Source organism: Periplaneta americana, chromosome 10, assembly GCF_040183065.1.
Source record: "Periplaneta americana isolate PAMFEO1 chromosome 10, P.americana_PAMFEO1_priV1, whole genome shotgun sequence".
NCBI lineage: Eukaryota > Metazoa > Arthropoda > Insecta > Blattodea > Blattidae > Periplaneta > Periplaneta americana.
Genome location: NC_091126.1, coordinates 13588853 through 13615710, shown reverse-complemented (window position 1 = coordinate 13615710; position 26858 = coordinate 13588853). Strand labels below are relative to the sequence as shown.

The 26858-nt window shown below is 36.7% G+C and overlaps 1 protein-coding gene across 1 annotated transcript in view; it reads left to right on the top strand.

Moving 5' to 3' along the window:
• egl (Egl_like_exo domain-containing protein) overlaps positions 1 to 26642 on the top strand; it is a 48523-nt gene extending 21881 nt beyond the window's left edge. Inside the window, exons 5-11 of the mRNA XM_069836910.1 lie at positions 3817 to 3897; positions 9691 to 9935; positions 13755 to 13955; positions 17934 to 18026; positions 22576 to 22685; positions 22767 to 23027; positions 25787 to 26642. Coding sequence (XP_069693011.1) covers positions 3817 to 3897; positions 9691 to 9935; positions 13755 to 13955; positions 17934 to 18026; positions 22576 to 22685; positions 22767 to 23027; positions 25787 to 25977 — 1182 coding nt within the window. The 3' untranslated portion in view covers positions 25978 to 26642. The remainder of the gene's footprint in view (positions 1 to 3816; positions 3898 to 9690; positions 9936 to 13754; positions 13956 to 17933; positions 18027 to 22575; positions 22686 to 22766; positions 23028 to 25786) is intronic.
• The last annotated feature ends 216 nt before the right edge of the window (positions 26643 to 26858 follow it).

Genomic DNA, 26858 nt, shown 5'->3' with positions numbered 1-26858 from the left:
ACGCCAATTCGTGCAGCAGACCATTCACTCTTTTGAGTATTATTACATTCTTCTTGATCACTGTTATCTTCATTATCAGAAATTGGAGGATCTTGTTCTGAATTTTCATTGTGATAGTGATCGTGTTCAATAATGTTTTCTGTTTCTTGACCAGATTCACCACCATCAATAGGTTCTTCTGTCTTCTATAATAGAAGAGGAGATATTTCTGCATTATTAAGTGCCGTGGGGTCTTAACAGTTAATAGATCTTTCTCCTTTCTCCTCTAGTAGTGTATTATTCATAGTTCAAGTCAAAACCTTGATCCCATTTACACTGACACGATCATGAACACTAGGTTCTCGGTCCAATAGTGGCAGCTCTTCAAATAATGGAACATTATAAATAAAAAAGGTGACTGGATTATCCAACCAATTTGATTCATTCCGAATTGAATGTTTTTAGAATTGACCAAATTTATAAATACTCTTTAATGAAATTCTATCATAAAAATAGAATGAATTTTGTAGCTCAGCCACATGATCATAATACAAGACGAAATGAAATTCTTAAATTAGTTGAACCTAAATGTTTCACATCTGCTGCTTTACTACACAGTACAAATTATGGTCCACGTCTGTATAATTCGACAATAAAATTTGATCCAGAATTGACTACTTTAAGCAATGAAATTTTCAGATCCAGAATTAAAAAATTTATATGACAGACTTCCCTGTATTTATATTATGTACCATGTATTGTAAAACAAGTTATTTCTATCCTAACGGTCTTACTAATAAAAACTCTATATACAGACGTTTAACTGTCTTATACTTATACAATGAGTAGCTTGTTTATAAGTCGTGTGTAAATTCCTTACTAATAATCACTACATACGTCGTGTATAACAGTATAACGTCATAGTTTCGTCATTACTTCGTTATGAAAGGTAATAGAATATCTGAGGTTCTCTACTGCATCCGGTAGAGCGCTCTAGTGTGGCGTGTTAAATATCGATAGTACAACTGGCTCTAATCGATTACCACACTACATTTTGGTCAAAGAGTACAAGCTACAGCAATATTATTCTAATAATTCTATGATCTTTGGTTTGTTCTTCTGTGGTTACAAGATAACCATCATCATAAAATGACAGTCGATATGAACAGCTGTTAGAGGGGAGGCCATTTTTTCCCTATATACAATGCTTAAACAAGGGGTTTCGTGTATATAACTGCAAAGCAATTCCCATTGTATAGTTACAGCCTGTTTATACGTCCATAGCTTATTCACGGTTTATTAGTAACGTTTTCTGTCTCAACGCTGCATAAGTCTCGTATAAAAACTATACACGGTTTATTAGACTGTAAGTGTATTTTTTCTATTTTATCTTGGTTACTATATCAACATGACCTGCACTAATTATACTACTAATAATAATTTAATGTTAATCCATCAATCTCAACATCGTCTCTTTTTTCACTCAGTTATTACTAGTATTATTATTTACTAATTTTATTATCATCTTTATGTGAGCTTTTTTCTCAAGTATTTTGTCTACAAAGTACGTATATCTATGTAACGGAACTGTCCCCGAACACGAGCTTTGCTCTTGGAGGGTATTTTAATGTAACGTTTTTATGTATATGTTATTATTAAATAAAATCTAAATCTAAAAAAAAAAGTCTGTTCCTGCAGATGCGAGGCAGCAAGGGACAATAGCTGGCAGACTTAAACATTAATGTCTCACTAGCTTACTACATGAAAAAAGGGGGGGTCACATCCCAGTGCACATCGACCGTTTTGGAGTAACGGTTAGCATGTGTGACTGTGAAATAAGTAGGTCCATGTTAAAATCCGGGTTGGAATTTTTCCGAGGTTTTCACCCTCAAACTATTGAAGCTGAATTGCTGAATAACTTTCGGCATTGGATATGACTCATTTTGCCTTCATTAATTTCAACTTCGAGTATCATCTGTCAATAGTTTCAGATCGACCAAAGATGCAACAGGTACAGTACCATGATTTGCATACAGATGGTACCTATCTGAGGCAACTGCAGACAACCGGGGGTGATATGTAGTGGGATGGATAGATAGTGAATCATGACACCTACATTAATGCAATCTTCAGATCAGTATAGGATGCAGCAACGTGATTTACAAACAGATCTGAAGAGGCTGTAGAACTTTCATGGTTGCCCATGCAGACTCGTTGGACCTGGGTGTTGCGTAGCTGAATCGGTAAATGGCACCAAATAGTGAATCATGATACAGGAATACGGTCCTATGGAATTCAACAATCATCCCTATCTCAGGAAGTCAGCTTAGCACAATAAGCCTCAGCCTCCAATGCAAGACTTTGAGCCCTCCTCAGTAATAGAAAAAAAAACAGTGCATATGCTTGAGTGTTGTTTAAGCCTATACATCCCAACCATTGAAAGACATGAGTGTATATAAAACCACCTATATTGAATAGCCAAGTCTGTTTTATTTAGTTTTTATTCATTCCTACCGAATGGGCTGTATTCAGGGTTCGATCCTTAAAGTGAAATTATTTGAGAAATATTCTGCACAGTTTTCCTCAGATTCTCATGCAAATGGCTACCAACATAGCCTAGGACTTGTGCTCTGAAGCTTCAACCAGGTGTGGGTTTGAATGTCTCTTGAGCTGATTAACTGGTTGGAATTTTCCCCATACTATAGTCCGGGTCAGCTTACTTCATACCCTAAGGGTGAAACCTAACCATTTTCCCCCCCATTACTACATATGCTAGTGGATTGTGGTGATTTTCTAGTTTGCAGGTTGAATTTTCTTTTGCCAACTTCGTTTCGAATTTCGATACTGACAATACTACAAATGGTAGTGATTTTGTAACTGGTATGTTGGCAGCTGATACAAATATCGATAATATTTCTCGGTACTGGAGTTCCATGAAATTAAAATTGTACTAGATATCTGAGCCGGTTACTGGCAGCTAGAGAAATTTGAACATACTAATAATTAATTAATATCAGTATTAATATTAATACAAAATAGTTATTTTATGTGTTGCGTTATGGTCAGGTAAGTTTTCGGAGTTAGTACTAATAATTTCATGTGGTCAAACAAAATACATTTTTTAGGTTAGGTCTCATGAGTCAATTGTTATTCAAACCAATGAATTTCGTATTGCCAGACAAAATACTTGACATGTTGATCCGTTTCTGGTATAGTTTGCCTACGAAAATATGTTACAAATCATTGAATTATTTAGAATAACCTTCCAACATAAAGTACAGCAAGTAAATAAGTCATTTAGTATGTAGGATTGTGTGATATCTGGTAACAGTTGGCAGCACTGACATGACGGCAATATTTGCTGTTTAGGAACTGTTCTTATGTGACCCTAACTGTACAGTTTCCTCAGTTGTAAGGCATATGTCAGGTAATCCTGTAGTTAAGCATTGGACTCATTTGGTCAAATACCATTTCGATATCAATTGTGTATGGCAGATAATAGTGAAGTTGATACAGCATCGCTAAATAACGAATTAAAAGATAATAAATTATATCAGAAAACTAGGTCAGATTGACACTGTCCTCTACATCAGTAACACATCGTCACTAATCAATAAATACCCATTTAGTTTTGTTCACTAAATGCTGTGTGCCCTTGTGTGAGTTGAAGGAAGGCCTGGAAATGCCCGTGTTTTGGTGTGAATACATACCTTGTCCCTTAATCTTTCAGTAATACAAGCAATTGTAAATAATTACAGATGACTCTGATTCATGGGTTATAAAATGAATGCGCAGTTTTACATTTGTCTCTTATGAAATATCTGATGACTGTTTCAGGTTCTTCATGACTGCCGGAATGACAGTGTTAATTTGTATAACCAATTTGGCATAACTCTTCGAAATGTGTTTGATACTCAGGTGAGTAGTATGATTTGACATAATTTAAACTCTTCCTTAGATAATATGGAAGAATACTTTTGGAAGTGTCATGTCATCAACTTCAAATGCATGTAGGCCTTAGTATTTCCTTGAAAAACAAGTAGTCTTCAAACGCTGCTTTTTGACCACAGTTTAAAATGTTACGCATCTGACAAACTCATTGTAGTGAGAACTCTTGCCTCTTCAATGCAAATTGAAGCCAGTACGTGTAATTTGAATTCTTGCTTCACGGAAATTATTTTTTTGATTCTTTGTAGACAATAGTATATTAAGATACAAGGTTGGGAAGTGCTTTTACAAAATCGAGAAAAAGTTTGAAAAATGAGCAGAGCGAGTTTTTCAATTTCCGAGATTTTGTAATGCACTTCACAACTGTGTATTGTACAGTATTTTTGCATAATAGTATATTTTGAAAATAATATTTAAAAAAATCTTAATATACAATAGCTGACTGAAGGTTAGCCATCTGGCCAACATACAAACTTCACCATCAACTTCAATGTGAAGGAGTAAAAATGATTGAGGTACTTGTAATATTTCGTGTTCAATTGGAATATTTTTTATTTCATTTTGTTAAGTGAAGTTTGAATTGTTTAAATAAAGTTCAGTACATTTAAATGCAATGAATTGTTTCATATAATGTCTGTGGCTGGGAGGAAAAAGGTCTTAAGTCAATTTTTTGGGAAAATGAGATTTTCATATATTTTGAAAGCGGAAACAATTCTCTACAATCTGGTAAAAGGGCTAAAGTCAAATAAAACTCCTGACTGGATTTGTAGAGCGTTACCAAATGTCCTAAGTACTTTTTGAATCGACCACACACACAATAAAGGACTTAAGAATATTTAATACTTTATTCCTTAAAAACCATCACATTTTTGCTTACCATGCTTCCCTATTAAAAAGGTCTAAATTGTATTTTAGCCATTTATCACATACTGATGCCCTTTCCTTTTAAAACTTTAAGCACCAGGGTAAACAGTCCTATAATTGTTTAAGACCCATTTTGCATTCATAATAATTTACATTTTTTCATTTATTTTGACATGAAAAAGGTCTGATGTTTAAATAGTCCCTTCTACTCAGTTTGGGTTCTAGTCTTAAAAGAGCTTAAGTGTGGCTATTTTTGGAAATAATCAAGAAAATTGGTAAATGAGCAACATTACCCATTTTAGAAGAAATATAAACAAATAATATCCAGGAAAAACTCCTTAATTAAAAAAAACTCTATAACTGACACCAATTTCAATCTTTCTACTGCTCTCCTGAAAAGTATAAAATTTTTACATGAGACCTTTTTCCTCCCGGCCACAGATGTATATTAATTAACACCGAATTTTTCATATGAATTTTACATGCATTGTAGGATTGTAGCATACATAGAAGGCAGTGGTTTTCATTACAACTCTAGAGCTGTATTTTAACATACTTATCTAGGTTGGCAACTCTGAATTCAATAAAATCAACTTTCAGTCGTGGCGGCTGTTTGCTGTAACAATGAGAAAACACACTATTGTGCAAAAAGAACATTTACTTAACAGCAGCATTAAATCGTATACATCTGAACTAAAACTTGTGTCATCATTGTCTTCAGAACTCGAGGCTCTCCCCACATGCTTGATTAAAATGTTTATTTAAATTACCCGGTGTGGTAATGAACGGCTGACCTAGGAATTCTGCTTATTGAGTGTGTTTAACTGTGCTGCATATTCATTATTTTTGTTAAGGAATTTGTACAGTACTGTAGTTTCCTTGCATCGTAAGTTAATGTCCCTGTCCATATGCATTGTCTGTAACATCTTCGTCTAGTAAACTGTACCTTCATTTTAACGTAGAGTTACCAGACATGTGGGTTTCACCAGACGTGTCATACGTTTTAGGTGTGTGCCCTGTATCTGGTCAGAAATTGATCTGCTTTTGGAATATACAATTTTTGCTTGTGATTGTGATGCATAGCCTCTTGCAGTATTGCAGTCTGTCTACACCATAAAGTAGTGGTTCCCAATTAGTGGAGAAATGTGGATCCCTTGTTTTTAAAATGTATGGTATAGAACAGCTCCAAACTGATAGCACTCGCTTGCACAGGGAGGGACAGTTCAGGGAAGTAGTCCACTTTTCCTAGAAGAAGATGGTCAGAAGGAAATGTGTTGTGGTGAGTGTTTTATGAAGTTACGACAGAAAAAAAATTGTTTCCTAAACCTGATGTATAGTTCCAAATTGTAAGATATATTTTGTTTCATGTGTGTAGCATTAATGAATTTTTTTTTTTTGGGAAAACGCGGAAATTCTAGTTGAAGCAAGTAAAGCGATAGGGTTGGAAGTAAATCCCGAAAAGACTAAGTATATGATTATGTCTCGTGACCAGAATATTGTACGAAATGGAACTATAAAAATTGGAGATTTATCTTTCGAAGAGGTGGAAAAATTCAAATATCTTGGAGCATCAGTAACAAATATAAATGACACTCGGGAGGAAATTAAACGCAGAATAAATATGGGAATTGCGTGTTATTATTCGGTTGAGAAGCTTTTGTCATCTAGTCTTCTGTCAAAAAATCTGAAAGTTAGAATTTATAAAACAGTTATATTACCGGTTGTTCTGTATGGTTGTGAAACTTTGACTCTCACTTTGAGAGAGGAACAGAGATTAAGGGTGTTTGAGAATAAGGTTCTTAGGAAAATATTTGGGGCTAAGAGGGATGAAGTTACAGGAGAATGGAGAAAGTTATACAATGCAGAGCTGCACGCATTGTATTCTTCACCTGACATAATTAGGAACATAAAATCCAGACGTTTGAGATGGGCATGACATGTAGCACGTATGGGCAAATCCAGAAATGCATATAGAGTGTTAGTTGGGAGGCTGGAGGGAAAAAGACCTTTGGAGAGGCCGAGACGTAGGTGGGAAGATAATATTAAAATGGATTTGAGGGAGGTGGGATATGATGGTAGAGACTGGATTAATCTTGCTCAGGATAGGGACCAATGGCGGGCTTATGTGAGGGCGGCAATGAACCTCCGGGTTCCTTAAAAGCCAGTAAGTACGTAAGGATTATTCTATTATACAATGGTTCTTCATGAACCCAAACCAATCTTCTGTCGCCATATGTTCCTGTCCATAGCATCATCATCACTTAGTCCTTTTCTCTGCATGCTCCGTCGAACCCCATCCAACCAACATTATTGTGGTCTACCCCTTTTTCTTTCTCTTTCGCCATCCAATTCAGTATCTTCCATGATATTCCGTTCTAAATGTCCATACCAACTCAAATATTTTCTTTCTTTTGTTTCTAAAGTATTTCTGTCCATCTGCATAATTTCTCTGATTCTATTCTGGATTTTATCTTTTTTTTATATTTTTGCTGACCACCTCCAAAAATCCATTTCCACCACCATTACTCCCTCGGCTTGTAGTCTGGTCACTGTTCATGCTTCTGCCCCACATAACAAAGTGCTTTGCAGTGCCTTAAAAATTAATTTTTTAGTGCGGTGCAAAATATTTCTACTCCAGAAAATTGAATTCAACAATTCAATAATTCTCTACCACTAATTAATCTACTTTCAACATTTATTTTTATTTTTTCTGTGTCACACATTAACTGCTCATCCATACCTAATGTCGAACATTCAGTTTTCTAAAAATTTATCTGTTAAGGCCCATTCACAATGAAAATTAAACATAACCGTAACATAAACACAGAAGTTTGCGCCCAGACCACCAAATGGGATCATTCACAATGATTCACATAAGCATTGACATAAACATTACCGTAAAACGTTAACATGAAAGTTTGCAAACTCCAAACTTTCATGCTTATGCTTACGTGATTTGCAAACAGAACACAATCGTAGAGCGCTGAAGTTTACGACAGGATATGAGGAAATGGCATTGTTGTTAAGTTTCCATGGTTACCAAGTATGTTTGCGATTATGTTTATGTTCCCATCGTGAATGATGGTATGACTTCTTGATTTTACCGTAACGTTTACATTCTTAAGTTAACGCTTACGTTATGTTTAATTTTCATTGTGAATGAGCCCTTAATCTCCACTTTCCATATTTTGCAATCAGTTTTCTTATCATGTAAGATGCATCATCCATATCCTGTGTGATCACTACCTGATCCCAGCTTCGTTAAGATTGGTTCTTTTAGAAATTAAATATTTTATAATAGAATGAGGAGCTAGCCCATCACTACAGTTCCCAGTCTGAAGGACCAGGTAACTTTTGATCGAATTAAATTCAATAAATAGTAAAAGAGCAATAATTGAGAATTACAAAATCAAGTTAGTATAAAATAATACTAGAAAGCTAACTAACATATTGAGGTCGGTTAGTAACACAGCTCGAGAAGCATCTTGACAGCATGACAGCCAACTTTATACTAACCCATACACCCTCATTCTACCCCGAAAAGTAGGTTCGTCCCTAAGGGAGACGAAAATTTAAGTTTCTGAGTGGATGCCATCATTTCAGAGCTGGATTATAGTTACCTATGCAAAACAATTTAGTTGGAGAAATGTGAGGTAGGCCTTAATTAGTAAAAAGCAATCACAAAATGACAATAAAAACAACCCTTGGAAATGAAGATTAATTTAATTTTACTAGTTTCTATTGTATGTAAAAAAAATCGTAACTTGTCCAGCAGTTACTCAACCTAAATACGATACCAGAAATCATAGAGCAACTAATAAATAATCAGTCAATTGCATTTCGTGATATGAAAATCTGATCGTGTACATAACCACAAAATGCTTTGAAAAATCAACACAGGGATGAAAATAAAACTGTTCAAAATATTGGTTGTACATTTTACACCTATTTTGTTTACGTATTCCACTTCAGAGGATTAGTTAATTGTAATTGAAGAGCACAGGAAGGGAACGTGCTATATCTACTTGGCAACTTTTTCAGGATAGCAATTTAAAGTCTGACTGTAGCATGTTCTAAAATCTGTCATAACGCTTGGACTGTTCACATTATCACACTGTTTCATAGCATTAAACTACATGGAATCCTATTCCTTGAAGTGTGCATAACTCATTTTTAAAAATGTGGGCAAACCACGTTCTTTTCCTGTTCTCTTCAATTTGTTTTAAAACTCAAATGGTCCACCGCTGTGGAGTAATGTTTAGCATGTGTGACTGAAATGAGCTGGCCTGGATTCAAACCCTGGTTGGGACAAGTTACATGGTTGAGTTTTTTCCGAGGTTTTCCCTCAGTTCATTAATAACAAATGAAGAGTCCACTGCAAGAATGATGGATATCATTTGGAATACATTTTGCAGGAGAAGCAATTGAAAGTTTGAAATGCTTAGCGCTCAAAGCTTAACTGTGATTTTCCTATCATTACTGGACAATGACTATCAGTGTTAATGCCATATAACTCTGTATGTACATTCTATATGTCTTAAACTATGTATTGACAGTCTTGGTTCATTTTCGACAAGAAAGTGACATCCATCATTCTTGCAGTGGACTCTTCAAATGCTAGTTAACTTTCGGCACTGGACCCTGGACTTCTTTGCTAGCATTGTTGCCTTCATCTCACTTAAACGCTAGATAACCATCGCATTTGGTAAAGCGTCGTAAAATAAAACAATTTAAAAAAAACTCAAATACAACCATTGTTAATGAAACAGTGTTGGTAGCACTATTGCTACCACTCTGCTTAATGTTAAATCTGAGGGAAAGCATTTGTTTTCTCTGCACAGTTTTGTTGAATAGCAACGTTAGGGTAGAGAGTAATGTTAGAAATGTTTTGCTGTGCAGGCTGCACACGCTGTCCTGCAGCTGCAAGAGTTGGGAAAGCCTGTGTACAAAGTGAAGAACGTGTCCTTGAATGCACTCTGTGAGATGTATGACGCTCCCGTCAACCCCATGAAGGATCAGCTGAAGAATGTTTATCGCAGGGACCAGCGCTACTGGGCCCGACGTCCTCTCACTCGTGACATGATGCTGTACGCAGCAGCCGATGTTTTGGCTCTGGTGCCGCAGGTTTACAATGCAATGACTAGGTTTGTATCACTTCTTTTTAGCTTTAGTTGCTCACATTAATTCTAAAAGAGAAGTTCTTTACAGTAGAACTTATACCAATAATTAGTTCCATATTGATTACTATAAAAAAGAAATCCGTTTTGTAACAGTCTATGGAAGCCCAAGGTTTACCAGCTGAATGCCTTACATCCACATGCCTCAGCAAAGGTGAATGATCATCCATCCAGTGTAAAAGTGCCCCGAATTGTCACTTTTTATGTTTGGCAAACCTGCCTAAATAAGGAAATGAACTTTCGTGTCACGTATTGCATACAGAAGGCATTCTTCATAATCCCAAAAATAAGACATTCGATTTTATTTATATTTTGTACACTTCAAGTATATGTAAGTTATGTAATTTAATTTTGTCAATATTGACATAAAATAACTATAACCCTAGATCATATATATACCCTGATAGTTCGGCCTTATAGGCTTTGACGTTAACAACTTTTGTCAGGTTTACTATGCTGCCATCTAGTTGTTACATAAGGAGTCACGTCATAATTTCCATTTGAATTGCATTAGCGACTGTACTGCCATCTTGTGTTCGTTTACGGCGGATGGGTGGCGATCCTGGCGGTTCTCTTCAAAGTGCTGCTGATTTTAACAGTGATGAGTTATCTGTTACATATATGTTCTAGGCTGTAATGTAGCACTGAGATGAACGAAGGTGCAAAATTTCAGTTATTATATAGGGTGTTTAAAAAATACGGGGCATAATTTCAGGTATGTATTTCCCACATGTAGACAATCAAAATAGTTAATTACAACATGTGTCCGGAAATGCTTTATTTCCGAGTTATGGCCTTCACAACATTGAAATTCACCGGAACGTTTTTCTTTCTGCAGGTCGTTGCCATCAAAGGAGACATTAAGAGGGCACTCTGACAGTTCATTCCGAGGCGAAGGTTACATTCAGTGTTGTGTAGACGTTAAACTGTGCGACATGTATTCAAATCAAGAGCTGGCAGAGATACACTTCATGTACGGTAAGGCGGACGGCAATGCTGCACTGGCTCGTCGTTTGTACCAGGAGAGGTACCCACAGCGACAATGTCCGGATCGGAAGACATTTGTACATCTCCATTACTGTCTGTGCGAGTATGGAAAATTTAACTCTCCTGGTTTGGGAAGGGGACGACCAAGATCTACAACTCCAGAAGTACAGGAGGAGATTCTGGAGGCTGTGAACATGACTCCTTCTATCAGCACACGAAGGGTAGCGTTGCAAGTCAATGTTCCTCATACGACTGTCTGGAGACTGTTGAAAGAGTATCAATTGTATCCTTATCATTTGCAACGTGTACAGGCCCTGTCACCAGCAGATTACCCTGCACGAGTTAGGTTCTGTCAGTGGTTCTTGCAGCAGTGTGGTGTAAATCCTGCCTTAGAATTATTTACAGACGAAGCACAGTTCACACGAGATGGCATAACAAATTTCCACAATCAGCATGTATGGGCGTATGAAATACCACGTGCAACTGTTCCATGTCATCACCAGGTGCGGTTCTCCCTCAACATGTGGGCCGGTATCATTGGTGATCAATTAGTTGGACTCCATGTACTTGTAAACAGACTTACGGGGTAGGCGTACACAAATTTCCTGGAAAACACCATACTTCATGTTTTAGAAGACATTCCACTGATCAATCGTCAACACATTCACTTCTTGCATGATGGCGCTCCTGCACACTTCAGTCGTACGGCTCGCCGGTACTTGGATCGAAGGTTTCCTGATCGATGGATAGGTAGAGATGGTCCAATTGCTTGGCCTCCATGCTCACCTGATCTGAACCCTCTCGATTTCTACTTGTGGGGCCATTTAAAATCATTGGTTTATTCGTCTCCGGTGCCTGATTTGGAATCCCTTCGGAATCGAATTGTGGCATGTTCTGAGGACATACGCAATACTCCTGGAGTTTGGGATCATGTTTGCAGGTCAATGAGACATCGATGTGAGGTCTGTATTCAAGCAGGAGGTGGACATTTTGAACATCTTCTGTAATGACAACGACCTGCGGAAAGAAAAACGTTCCGGTGAATTTCAATGTTGTGAAGGCCATAACTCGGAAATGAAGCATTTCCGGACACATGTTGTAATGAACTATTTTGATTGTGTACATGCGGGAAATACATACCTGAAATTATGCCGCGTATTTTTGAAACAAACTGTATACTGTTTCACATCTCATTGTCACTTATTTTTCGTATACTGGAAAAGAAGACTTTTTTTTTTTTTTTTTTTTTTGTTTTAAACTCACTGCATTAAGAAAGTACTTTCTCTGGAAATGAAGCAAACATACTAATGTAGCATACTATAACATTTAGATTGCACATGATGCTTGCATACATCCGTCGTCATCTTAGATGGCTCCATATTGTTCCTCCACTTCCAGTCTTCCCTATCTTGCCTCCCAGTTGAGATCTTTATTAACACAGTCTCATCTTCTGGATTTGGATCTGCCTCTCAACCTGCTTCCTTGGGGTTGGTTGATAAAGATTTGGTGTGCTGATCTTATAGCATGCATTCTGATAATATAGCCTAATTATTTTAGTCTATTCACTGTAGGAACGAGAATATCTAATTCTCCATATATCTGCACTGCATTACTTGTTATTTCTCCAACTGCCATTGATTTTCATGGCACCCAGTATTTAACTCATCTTTCTTTAAAAACAGAGAGCCATTTACTAATTTCTACACTAAAGGTCCATTTGTTATGATAAGCCTCATTAACGTCTTGTAGATTCTCATGATTAGCTGTTTAATATGAGCTGCAATGCATTGAATGCTCAGTTTGCTGCTGATATGCTCCCAAATATACAAATTTATCAGCTGTTTCAAGAGAGTAGCCTCCTATGTTTATATTTTGGTTTTGATTTTATTTGCGTTGTTTTCTTGACATAAAATATTTTGTTTTATCTTGTAGTGTAGGCTTTCATGGCCGGAGTCTATAGATCTAGATTCATTTTCTGGGCTGAGAGGCTGTGGTCTATTGGTTTTTATCAGACGTTTCGTCTGCAACTGCGGCAGGCATCTTCAGTGGAGTGGTATCCGAGGCAGGCCTCAGGTACGCCGTGAAGAGTTTTGTGACCTCGGATACCACTCCACTGAAGATGTCTGCCGCAGTTGCAGACGAAACGTCTGATAAAACCAACCAATAGACCACGGCCTCTCAGCCCGGAAAATGAATCTAGATCTATTTTGTTTTATGTTCATTTTTTTCCAATCCAAATTTACTTTTATGTTCAGTAAGGTTTAGAAATGCTTCTTCGAGATCATTCTTCTTTCTAAAAGAACAGTGTCATCTGCATCTGCAGTAATTTAGCTATATTTATTAAAAATTGTTCCTTTAGTTTCTTTGTTGGATTTCTGAATCACTTATTTAAGCAATGCGAGAACATTGCATCACTTTGTCTTAAGCCCGAATTTAGTTTGAAATCATCTGAAAATTGTTTTCCAATTTTAACTATTGCATAAATTTTCTTAATTATATTACATACATAATACCTAAGATTTCACCCGAAAGCAGATCAGAGAATATATTATCTTATTCTTTCCTGTAATTTTCTTCCAGTATATATCCTAATGCATATATTTAAGCAAGTATTTAATTATCACTTGATTAGGCTTAAGGTGGTATGTAACTTATGAATTTATTTTGCTTTACAATGAACTAAATAAGATTTTCACAGAAGTCCCTGATATAGGAAATTGGAACTACTTAAAATTATAAAAACGTATTCTCCTTTTAATGAGACAGTTAAGGATTTATTTTTGTGTTCCATGTTTGCAGACTGATCAAGCCGGAGTATGAGTCTTTGCTAAAGGAACTGTGTGAGGAGCAGGTTTTTATGCATATCAAGCCAGGTGACGTGAAGCAACGGAAGAAGCAGCGTAAAGTAGAAACAGAACTAGCCGACTTGCGAGGCAAGCTGTCCGCAAGCACCAACAAAACAAATATTGTGCTCAGTAACAGAGAGATTCGTTTGCTCAGGTGAGTTAGTATTTCATGCTTACTGTCACTGACTTGACGTGCAGTGCAGACATATTTGTAGAAGAGTTTATTATTATTATTATTATTATTATTATTATTATTATTATTATCATCATCATCGTCGTTTTCATCATGAAACTGCAGACTGAAAGATCTCTCAGTGTCCCAAATTACGAAAGTCGCACTATTCTTCTTCTTCTTCTTCTTCTTCTTCCTCGGCCTTCCAATTGAAATCTAGTTAATTTGGACTCTTGTTGATCAGTACAATTTAGTCTACTCTTGAATAATTTCAAGGGAAAAATTGTTCCGGGGCCGGGTATTGATCCCGGGACCTCTGGTTGAACGTACCAGCGCTCTGCCAACTGAGCTACCCAGGAACTCCACCCGACACTGTCTCAACCTTTCCCTTTATATCCACACAACTTGCGTGGGCTGACGAACGCCAGAGACCATTATCGAGTGCACACAATCTGTGTGACTTGGAATTGTGGTCACACAGAGATTGTGTGCACTCGATGATGGTCTCTGGCGTTTCGTCAGCCCACGTGAGTTGTGTGGATATAAAGGGAAAGGTTGAGACAGTGTCGGGTGGAGTTCCTGGGTAGCTCAGTTGGCAGAGCGCTGGTACGTTCAACCAGAGGTCCCGGGATCAATACCCGGCCCCGGAACAATTTTTCCCTTGAAATTATTCAAATCTGCTTTACAGGGAGCTTTACCTGAAAGATTAGATTTGCATAGTCTACTCTTGTTTAGCATCAAGTTTCCTGCAGGTAAGAAGGTGGTTGGCATTCATTGTTGTTCCTGGCTGTCGACAGAGAGTACACTCTGTGTCCGCATCCTGTGGTGTATTTCTTCAAGTCTGTTGACACCATAGCTAAATCAAGATTCGAATAGTGCAAGAAGTGGGAGTGTCTTTGTTATTGTACACAAGTTCCGTGGGTCCACCATTCAAATAGTCTTCTATTTTTTCCCCTGTGTTATTATGATATTTCTAACCCATTTAGGGGATGCTCCATTAAAATCTCCTTTCAAGATTGTGTTCTTCTGAGTATTATGTTAAGATCTAGATTTTTATTTTGGAGAGGACTGTATATCCCATGAATCTTGAATTTTCTGTTTCCTTCCCAGGCAATTACTTCTACTATTTCGGAAGTGTCCATGTCATTCATTTCTTTCAGTACTCTAAATTTGGAGCGGCCGGGTAGCTCAGTTGGTAGAGCAGCTGGCTATGGACCGAAAGGTCCGGGGTTCGATCCCAGGTGGTTACAAGATTTTTTTCTCGTTGCCAAACTTTCAGAACAGCCCCAAGGTTCACTCAGCCTCCTATAAAATTGAGTACCGGGTCTTTCTTGGAGTTAAAAGACAGTCAGAGGGTGGTGTCGACCACACCACCTCATTCTAGTGCTGAGGTCATGGAAAGCATGGGGCTCTACCTCCATGCCCCCCAAGTGCCTTCATGGCATGTTACGGGGATACCTTTACCTTTTACTCTAAATTTGGATGTATAGTTCTTTACTCCAATCAATATACCACTGGCTATTTGTTTTTTCTTATATAAAGCCTGGTTGTTCCAATCTTTCCGTTGGTAATATTTGACATTTTTTGGTGTGACATTGGCTTCATTGATTATAAATACGTCCATGCAGTGTCTTTAATTCAGTAAATTTCTGAGGAGATAAGCCTCCTGTGTTCCACTGTAAGATGTTAATGTTTGTAGTTCTTACAAGAACTCTATTCGTTTTACGATGAAAGAGTAATGGAACGGAGAAAAATTCTCTCCGGCACTGGGATTTGAACCCGGGTTTTCAGTTCTACGTGCTGACGCTTTATCCACTAAGCCACACCGGATTCCACCCCGGCGTCGGAAGAATCGTCTCAGTTTTAAGTTCCAACTCTTGGGTTCCCTCTAGTGGCCGCCCTCAGCACTACGTCATAGATGTCTATGAACCTAGTACCAAAGTCCACACGTGCTGAGGTGCACTCGTAATGAGTGACTAGTTGGTCGGGATCCGACGGAATAAGCACCGTCTTAAATCACGAAGTGATTTACGCATATCATATATATATTATTTTAATGTACTGAAGTACATATGATATTTCCATGCAGATATTCTGCGTCATCATACGATGAAAGAGTAATGGAACGGAGAAAAATTCTCTCCGGCACCGGGATTTGAACCCGGGTTTTCAGTTCTACATGCTGACGCTTTATCCACTAAGCCACACCGGATTCCACCCCGGCATTGGAAGAATCGTCTCAGTTTTAAGTTCCAACTCTTGGGTTCCCTCTAGTGGCCGCCCTCAGCACTATGTCATAGATATCTATGAACCTAGGAATGAAGTCCTCCGTTCCATTACTCTTTCATCGTATGATGACGCAGAATATCTGGATGGAAATATCATATGTACTTCGGTACATTAAAATAATATATCTATTCGTTTTGCCTGTTTTTGGAATCATTGTACTGGTTGCAGGCCTTTTTGTGTTGCTCATTTAGCGTTATCCAGAAAGCATGTGTAGTAAATCTACGAGAGCAACCTTACTCCCCTGTTCTACAGAAGTAAGAACTAATAAAGTGCTAGGCTTACTAGGTGCTTTTGCTTTTGTTCTAACTATTTCTTACAGCTAAATCCTCAATCATAGAGTCTTTCCTACAAATTTGCACTTTCATCTAATGGAAAGCAGGCTGTTTTCTCGGTTCACACTGTGTTTGCAACTTGTACGTTTCTTATATTTGAAATGGTTGATTATTCTGTTGAACAGAGCATTTTTCTTGTTAAAGTTTATCTTTAAAGAAGGAAATCAAACAAGAAGAGCATTCGCAAATTTCACACATGCTATTCTGAATATAATCTGTTGTTAAAGAATTGAATTTCAAATTCAAATTTCAAATTTATTTACAATTTACATTTGAATTGAATACATATGAATAGATACCCAAAATGAGCATATGCTCATCCTCGGATACAGTCCAGTAGTCTACATAAATTTTACAGGGTTGAAATAATAATGCTGATGATATAAATAATAGTAACAACAACAACAATAATAATAATAATAATAATAATAATAATAATAATAATAGTGATAAAACAAAAATATTTACAATAATAAAATAAATACTAAGACGGATAAAATAAAATATAAAACCACTAGCGAGAGTTAACACAACTTAAATAAGCATATAATAACCGGAAAAAATGCCAAACTCGAAAATCAACAGAAAAGTTCGTTGTATCGCAGACGACAGCAACCGCCGTATTGACTTCTTTGTGTTGTGCATTAATGGTAGTAGTGGGGAGCTGAAAGTCTACGTAACTGCCGTTCTCTTCTAATCTTCTCGTAAAATCATGGGAAGTTAATGCTGAAAAAACAAAATGTCTACGAGTCAAACTGTTCATTATTACCAGGATAAATACAAATAATACTGAAATATGTTAATCGAGTTTCAGTTATAGATCTCTCCTTTTGTGCAAGAGGTATCATATCAAAATATTTTATGAATGGCGGGGAAAATATAAATTTCAAAAACTTTCTAGTGACAAGTACAATCAAGTGTATCTGTGGCGATGCTAAAAAAATCATTTATTGGAGATATACACTGTTATTAATTAAGAAAATGATCTATTTATATTTATTACATTGTTTTATCTTATAGGGTACATGCATCAGATAAATACAATAAAAATTAGTACCATATAATGCTAGTAACATTTAAAAAAAAATTATAATAACATTTTTCAAATATCATACAAACATTTTCACTTTATTTTTAAACTTAAGAATGTGTGAAGAATGATTGTTTCAGAAGTTATCGTGAATAATGTTATGAGAATGGTAAACATCTTTTATCTCGAAAATAGGAATTAAAATGTGACCCTTATTTTATTCTTCTGGCACAGACAATGTTGAGTAAGCTGTTTTTCATATTGCAGGCAGAGCTAATGATGTAATGAGTGTTCATTGTTTCGTTACAGATATTTGGATTTGACTGAAGAAGAAAAAGAAAAGTTGAAAGGCTCGTACAAAGTTGCACGGAAGTTGGAAAAATTGGAGAATCTTCAAGATAGGTATGTATTGCTTGTCTTTAGTCTTTTATAATCAAATGGCATTTGACATGTAACCCATTGATTCTCCTGTCATTCGATTTGTGCATTGATGTTTTCATCAGCGTGCTTACCAGCTTGCCTGTCACAGACTGTCTCTCTTATGTGCAGAATTTTCTTATAAATTAAATATTTTATTTTATTTTTAGTCGTTATGAATAAGCTGATTTATCCGACTATCACAAAATTAAATACTTAGGCACAAAATTATAGATGAGAATAAAATAGACAAAGAAATTAACCACAAATTAACGTTAGACAACAGAGGATATTTTGAACTTGGGAAACAAATTTAGCTCCTGATACCTTAGCCTTCAAGCAGAGACCAAAATATGTATAAAAAAAAACTTCTGAGACCTGTTGTCACCTATAACTGTGAAAGCTGCATAACAAAAACACAAAATGAACTTAAAGTATTTTAAACATATATATTAATGTAATCATCATCTTACGATGTTTGGATGACGTATATACGTCCGTTGATGTGACATATTAATGAATTAAATACTATTATAGTCACAATCATGCCATGGTATGAAAGAAAAATTTCACAACCTCGAGCGGGAATCGAACCTGCGACTTCCTGTTCTCCGGTCAGGCGCTCTACCACTGAGCTATCCAGTTCGTCTCACGCCAAAGGCTTGGAATTATCCTTTCATACTGGCGACTCTGTTATAGAGTACTGTCCATAGCGACTGATCTTAGTCAAGGTTCGATTCCCGCTTGAGGTTGTGAAATTTTTCTTTCATACCATGGCATGATTGTGACTATAATAGTATTTAATTCATTAATATGTCACATCAACGGACGTATATACGTCATCCAAACATCGTAAGATGAAGATTACGTTTGTAAAGTTTATTTCCACCTATAAGCAGTGCTGACTAGATCAGACGCTATGGACAGTACTCTATAACAGAGTCGCCAGTATGAAAGGATAATTCCGAGCCTTTGGCGTGAGACGAACTCGATAGCTCAGTGGTAGAGCGCCTGACCGGACAACAGGAAGTCGCAGGTTCGATTCCTGCTCGAGGTTGTGAAATTTTTCTTTCATACCATGGCATGATTGTGACTATAATAGTATTTAATTCATATATATTAAGTAAAATTTTTGGCCATCTATGTGAAAATGATAACTGACTCATTAGATATAATTAATTATATGCGGCTTATGATGATACAAATATAGTTAGAATATCAATTCTTCAAGGACACTTTACAGAGAAAAGATAATGGATCCATGTCTTAAAGTTACTTTAACAAAAATAAAAGGTAAAAGAAGAATTGGATGGCCTAACATTAGATTGTTGGATAGTGTTGAACAAGATTTGAAGGACATAAAAGAAAGGCAGTAGATATGAACGAATTCAAGTGCATTGTAGGGGTGATCAAGACCTGCAACAGGCTGTAGCACCAATGATGATGATCATAAACCAGAAAAATATACTTTATTTCAAGCATTTAGACGAAACTGGCACAAAATGGTAATTTATTCAAAAGTGAGCTTTGTGATTTTCTATTGCATTATCCTTTCCATAAGCATGTTTCGTTCAGATATATTTTTAATTCACTGCATATAGTTCTTTTCTTCATTTACTAGCATGAGACGAGCAAGTTCGGATATACAGCTCAACAATTTCTTCTGACTGAAATGGATATCTTTGATATAGTTATCAAATGCTTGCAAAATTTTTAGTATAGTGGAAATCAGAAGAAAGTGGTGATAAGCAGACAGCGGAATTTAATCTCGATACTGAATGTTAGGTGTAGGCCTACGCCACTTGCAGGGAGGTCATTGAACTCATTGCTATGTTTCCTCCTTAAGCAACGGGACGTGTAGGGACCAAAAAGCTGCTGTCTGGTGATAAGTTTACATTTTATCTTTTTTTCTCATTGATCTTACTAATATCTTAGTTTACTAATCAGTGTTGAGCAAGACAGATCAACACATTTAGGAATTAAGAAAGTTAAGGGGTCATGTACTGTACATCTTGGAGGGTAAAAATTTCATATTTTCTCTCTTCTGTTTTAATAAGTGAACTTTGTTGTATAATTTAGTGGGAAAAAATTTAAATATCTCAAATACTTTTTGAGTTGTTTAATTAATGTCCGAAGACAGGTCTGAATGTCACAAGTGGTATCAAGAAGGCACTACGTATGAGGTAACTAGGCCAGGAGATAATGGGACAGGATGGCCAGTTTCTTTCCCCCTCCATTGCATACATTGCTGACTAGCTACATATTACACTTGTCAGACTTCAGATGCATACAAACAATTGTTCTTCCTCTGACACATGTCAAGTGAAATGTACTGCCTGACAGTAGATGTACATATCAGCCAGAATCTCAATCAGAGGTGTTTTCGAGTTATGAGCTGAATTGTGAATAGTATGTATCGATTCAGTTGACCCTTTTAAAATAAAACTTTCTTAAGAAATCGAAACTGAACGTGTTAGAATTATTAAAAAGGTAATATACCTTGTGTGATGGATGGCACTGTTTCGACACTGGTTCTTGCTTCTCGGTGTTTGCTGCCATCTGTGGTAGGGGTATTCTGTTCATATGGTGGTGGAGTTGTTGTATGTTATATATTATGATTACATCAAACAGTGTGTGTGTGTGTGTGTGTGTGCTGAATTGTAGTTGCATATTGCGTTTCTGCATTGTGGCTATGCTATTGTGTGCTTGTAGATTTCATATTTTCCTAATATTCTTAAGGGGAGAGGATGGTATTTTTTTAAAACTTTTTAAATATTTGGTGTAAAATATTAATTTTTTTGTATGTAGAGAGCTCATGGCTGTAGCAACTCAACCAAATATAAATATAAAAAAAAAAAATTGTTTTGGAGCCCACATTTGGAAAAAATGTACGCAATGCAGGATTTTACTAAAACCGATATATCTAAGCCATTTTTAAAGATAGATTCAATCAGTTTTTTGCAATGTACTTGCAAAGGCATGCTCTACAAACTCTCTGTAACAGAATTTTCATATTGATCCGTACATTTGTAAAATAAACAATTAAAATTTAATAACACTTTTTTCATTTCCTTTTTTGCAAACACACAGACATATTTTTAAAATGAAATCAATTAACAAAATTCTGTTACAGAGAAAAGTTTCCTAATAGTCTAAGGAATGTGTGTTCTAAATTTCATGCATGTATCTTTAATAGCTCAGACATTATATCCATTTTTGTCTGGTAATGTAGCAAAAATATGAAGTTACCGAAAACAACAATAAAAGGGGAAGTGTGATTTAAAAATACATAGCGCAGGAAGTTTAAAAATGGCGTCTCAACATCCGATAAGGGCACAAATACCAACAAAATGTTACGCAATGCATTCCATACATATCACAGAGTAATTTAAAGAGTTTTTTTTTTTTTTTTTGAAAGTTTAATTTACCGGAAACAACAATAAAAGGGGGCATATGATTTAAAAATCCATAGCGCAGGAAGTTTAAAATTGCGTCTCAACATCTGATAAGGACACAAATACCAACAAAATGTTATGCAATGCATTCCATACATATCACAGAGTAATTTAAAGAATTTTTTTTTTAATTTAATTTACCGGAAACAACAATAAAAGGGGAAGTGTGATTTAAAAATCCATAGCGCAGGAAGTTTAAAAATGGCGTCTCAACATCCAATAAGGACACAAATACCAACAAAATGTTATGCAATGCATTCCATACATATCACAGAGTAATTTAAAGAATTTTATTTTTTTGAAAATTTAATTTACCGAAAACAACAATAAAAGGGGAAGTGTGATTTAAAAATCCATAGCGCAGGAAGTTTAAAAATGGCGCGTCAACATCCGATAAGGGCACAAATACCAACAAAATGTTATGCAATGCATTGCATACATATCACAGAGTAATTTAAAGAGTTTTTTTCTTTAAGTTTAATTTACCGGAAACAACAATAAAAGGGGGCGTGTGATTAAAAAATCCATAGCGCAGGAAGTTTAAAAATGGCGTATCAACATCCGATAAGGACACAAATGCCAACAAAATGTTATGCAATGCATTCCACACATATCACAGAGTATTTTAAAGATTTTTTTTTTTTAATTTACTTATTTTTCACCAAAAAACACCGTCCTCTCCCCTTAATTGTGAACATTTTGTTGTGATGTGTAGTATCTCCATATCTGTGTGTATGTTACTGTAGTTATTGTGGTTATCAGTAATGTGTTCTGCGTAATTTAATATAATGTGTGGTTTAGTTATTGCTTTAATGTGCTCATTTGAATGGAACTGCAATTCTGTGTATGTTGGTATGGTGATATGTAAATTTATGTATTTATTTTCGTGTTTTTTTTTTTTTTGCCTTTTTTATTGATGTGTCTATTATATTAGGGATGTAACCATTGTCTTGTGCTTTATATTTTATTGTTTTCAGTTCTTCAATATAGTTGTTAATATTTTCAGTGAAAAATTTAATATTGTAAACAATCCCTCATTGTCCGTATGTGGAAGTCTGATTGTACACTTGTGCTTGCAGAGATGGTAAAAGTGATGACGAGGACGATGATGAAGACTTCGATGGTTGTAACGGTGACAGTGGAGACTTCCCCAGCTTGGAGCATAGTGGAAAGACTTCTCCTTCTTCTGGTGAGTGCGTGAATGTCTGTATTGACTGAAGCAAGTGAAGTGCTTTGCAGCAGTTATTGCAATGGTTTGCTTGCGTTCCAGGTGGACTGACTTCACCTCGGACACCGGTCTCGGAGCCTCTGTCTCTCACTGAGTCGATGCAGCTCTTGGATGAAATACTCTCAGATGGGCGGATGGAAAGGCTGGACAAGATCGAGCGGTTGGAAGCAATTCTCTCTGTGATCACATCTCCACCCGGTGGAGTCGGAGGCACAGAGAGCACGCCTCCATGCTGTGCATGTCAGTGCCATGTTAATCTCAGTCTCTGCAATCAACAGGGTGTATCTGGCTCAAAAGAACAAGGTGAGATGAAGTTCTATCAAATGAGAATGTTTTCATTTGAGATGGTGGCAGAATTACTAGAGCCCGGAAGTTTAGGCATTTATAATAATTAAAATAGGCAGGCAAAAAAGCCAATAAAAACGTAAAGAAAAAGGCACAATAATCCTTGAAAAAAGCATTATACATTTTAAAAAGGCGTAATACGAGGCGTGTTCTTAAAGTAAGTTCCAAAAGGGTGTAGAAAGTAAACGGGAAAATATTTACAAACCATTTTTGTAACATTGTATTCCCCACACTTCAATTACTTCTCACCATAATCTCCACCATTATTGAGGCATTTACCGAGTCGTGGCACAAGTCTTTCTATCCCCTCATTGTAGAATTCACCCGCCTGCGAACCACTCTGCAACATTTGTGGAAAATTCAAGGAAAGCGAAGAAATTGTGAACCTCCTGTCCTCATGAATTTTTTCATTGACAGCACGCACCAAATCGTCATTGATCAAAGATGGCCAACCGGTATGCTGCTCGTCATGCACAGAGATGCGGCCCTCGTTGAACTTTCTAACCCATCTCCTGACCATTCCATCACTAATGGCATCATCACTATAAACCTCACAAAGTTGATGATGAATGTCAGCTGGTTTGATGTTTCTCGCATTCAAAAAACGGATAACAGACCGCATCTCACAGTCGGCGGGGTGCTCGATCACTATCACTTTAATCATGTCAACTGATCACAACTAACCACACACACACACACGGACTGAAGCTCTGAAACTGCATGCACAGCTTGCCTGAGGACTGAAGAAGAAAACACATATGCGCAAAATAACGATTGCAGCGATGCGACAGCTGTAATTGAAAATGGAACTTACTTTAAGAACACGCCTCGTATACAGTAGCGTGCAAATTAATCCGAACACGACATATTTTTACATTTTCTGTCATTGTTGGCCTCACAGCTGCTCATACCGCTTTAATTGACATCTGTAGTACGTGTAATTCCATTGTTGAAGGTCTGTCATTATTTTTTATAATATGTGACATTTTGCCTGTCGTTTTGTACTTATAAGCATTTCAGTTGTGTTGAAGACTCAATACTGCAATCCTGTATACATTCTGTCGTCTTCACAAATGGATACAACTCCACGAAAACGGTCTAAAATTATAACATTAGCAGAGCATTCTTCTATGACACAGAGGCAAATTGCTGCAGAATGTCACATCGGTTTGGCTACTGTTAATTCGATCATAAAACGATACAGGGAGACTGGATCCATCACACCCCAGAAAAAAGGAAACTGTGGCTGGAAAAGGAAGACTTCACCTGCAGATGATCGTTTAATTGTCAGGAAAAGTAAATTAAATCCTAGACTAACTGCTGTCGACTTAACCCACGAGTTAATGGCTACCACTGGGGCGAATATTCACGTCACAACAGTGCGGCGTAGGCTTTTGGAAGCTGGACGAAGGGCTCGTAAGCCTATTAAGAAGCAACTGCTAACCTCTGTTATGTGCAAAAAACGCTTAATGTGGGCAAAATTACATCAACACTGGACAGTGAATGACTGGAAGAATGTACTTTTTTCTGATGAGTCTCATTTCGAGGTCCACTGCCACCGTGTTTCTTACGTACAGAAAGGATCCGAAAAAGTAACAGCAGCTCATCTCCAACAATCACCCAAATACCCCCCTAAAGTAATGTTTTGGGGTTGTTTTACGCATGAAGGACCTGGAGCATTAATACCTATCAAGGGAATGATGAATTCTGACAAATATATTCACTTATTGGAAACCAGAATCGTACCCCAGCTGCAAAAATCATTTCTGGATGGCAGAGGTGTGTTCCAACAAGACCTGGCACCATGCCATACGTCTCGAAAAACTACAGAATTCTTCAACAAGAAGAATATTCAGGTACTCCCCTGGCCAGGCAACTCACCTGACATCAACCCCATTGAGAACTTGTGGTCAATTTGCAAAAGAAGAATGCAAAAAATGGATTGTTCTACAAAGGAGAAGATGATTTCTGCCCTCATTGGTGTATGGTTTCGCGATGAAGAAATGAAGAATATTTGTGGGAAATTAGTGGAATCCATGCCAAATCGTCTCAGAGCTGTTATTAGGAACGAGGGAGGCCACATAGATTACTGAGGTATGTCTTAGATATTTTTTTATCCCGTTTGAGTGTTTTTGCATAAGTAATTACGTTGTTCGGATTAATTTGCACGCTACTGTATTTGAGCAATAAATTTAAATTATATCAACATAACTCACATATACTAGTATTTACTTTGTAGGTGACACATGTTGACTTATAAAATACTTTTTTTTTGTGATTAACTGTTTTTTCACAAACCTTACGTAACAAAACCATTCCACGGGTTGAAAACACATGGGTACCAAATTCACTAATGTAAGCATGAAGTTTACTTTTCAATGGTTTACTGAATTTATGCATTCTAGCTAATCGATCTTATACCTTCTGCCACCTGACAATAACTGACTGTTTGTCTCTAAAATTGCTTTCTCCTACAATAATAAACACACAATAAAGATGGCGGAAACAAGCCGAAACTACTCATTAATTACGGTGAAATTTTCATTTTTAACGGAGAAGAATTAAAAAGTTTTCTACTTTACAAATTTAACAAATCATTAGTGTTAAAAGTGTAGAAAGTGTGTTACAAAGATGCATACGAAAAATTTAGTTGTGTTACAATACGAATATGTAAAACCTGTTTCATTCGTGCTACGAATCTTGTGCTTTTCTCGCAGGTGTTTGTGGTACTAGGTCGACTGTTGGCAGTCCTGGTGGACCAGTTGATGTGGCATGTCAGACACTTTCAACAGGTGATATTGTGATAACAAGAATCTTCTTCACAGAGGAGGAAAAGGAGCGAGAGAAGACTCTGACATCAAGTCCCAAGAGGGGCTCCATTCCCCAACAGTCTGCTTCCTCCTCCTAGGATATTGCCTAGGAGTCATCACTGTAACTGCATCTTCCTGGATAAGGTTTGTCACAAGTGCCAACATGTGAGTGTGTGGTAGGATCGTCTTCCTACATCTGACAGACAGATGGACAAACGTACAGATGTATACTGACAGACTGACATGACCAAAACGTTAGAAATGCAAGATTTTAGTATAAAATCTGTTGTTCATTATGTTACTCACAGCATTGTACTCGGGTTTACATTAAGTCATTATGAGGCATGAAAAAAATAGGTCAAATGTGTCTCCCCGACTGAAATTTTTTACAACACAGGTTTGCTATAGAGCAGAAGCGTGGTCATTTAGCAAAGGTGTCCAACTTATGAGATTTTAATTTTCTATGTTGCTTTTAATTTTACTTACAAACATTTACTACATTATTTTAATCTCAGTTGTCTACATAGTTTCGGGAATTTCTCCATATTCTGTATTTTACCATCTCGATTCCCAGGCTGACAAAGCCTTTGTTTTAGAGTTGCAACAATGAAAACCTTTTATGACATGAATGGACATTTTTTAAACTGAATCAGAAATGAAATTTTGATTATGCAAAGTGAAGTACAACAGTGTATAAATACAGTACAGTAGAACCTCTATTATCTGTGGTAATGAAGAGGATGGACTGAATGGTTAAACGAAAAAATCGGATAATCCGTACCATGAAAGATTTTGTAATTTCCTCCATGGTCTTGTATTTAACTCGCTAGGTAGTGGATCAGAAGTTCACTAATTTAAATCTGGTTATAAACGACGGGTTTTTAAAGGACAAGGAAGCCCTTTGTAATGACCGTCCCAGGAAAGACAGGAATAAAGGAAGTCTCATGTTGTAGATTTACATACTTTTTTACTCTTTATC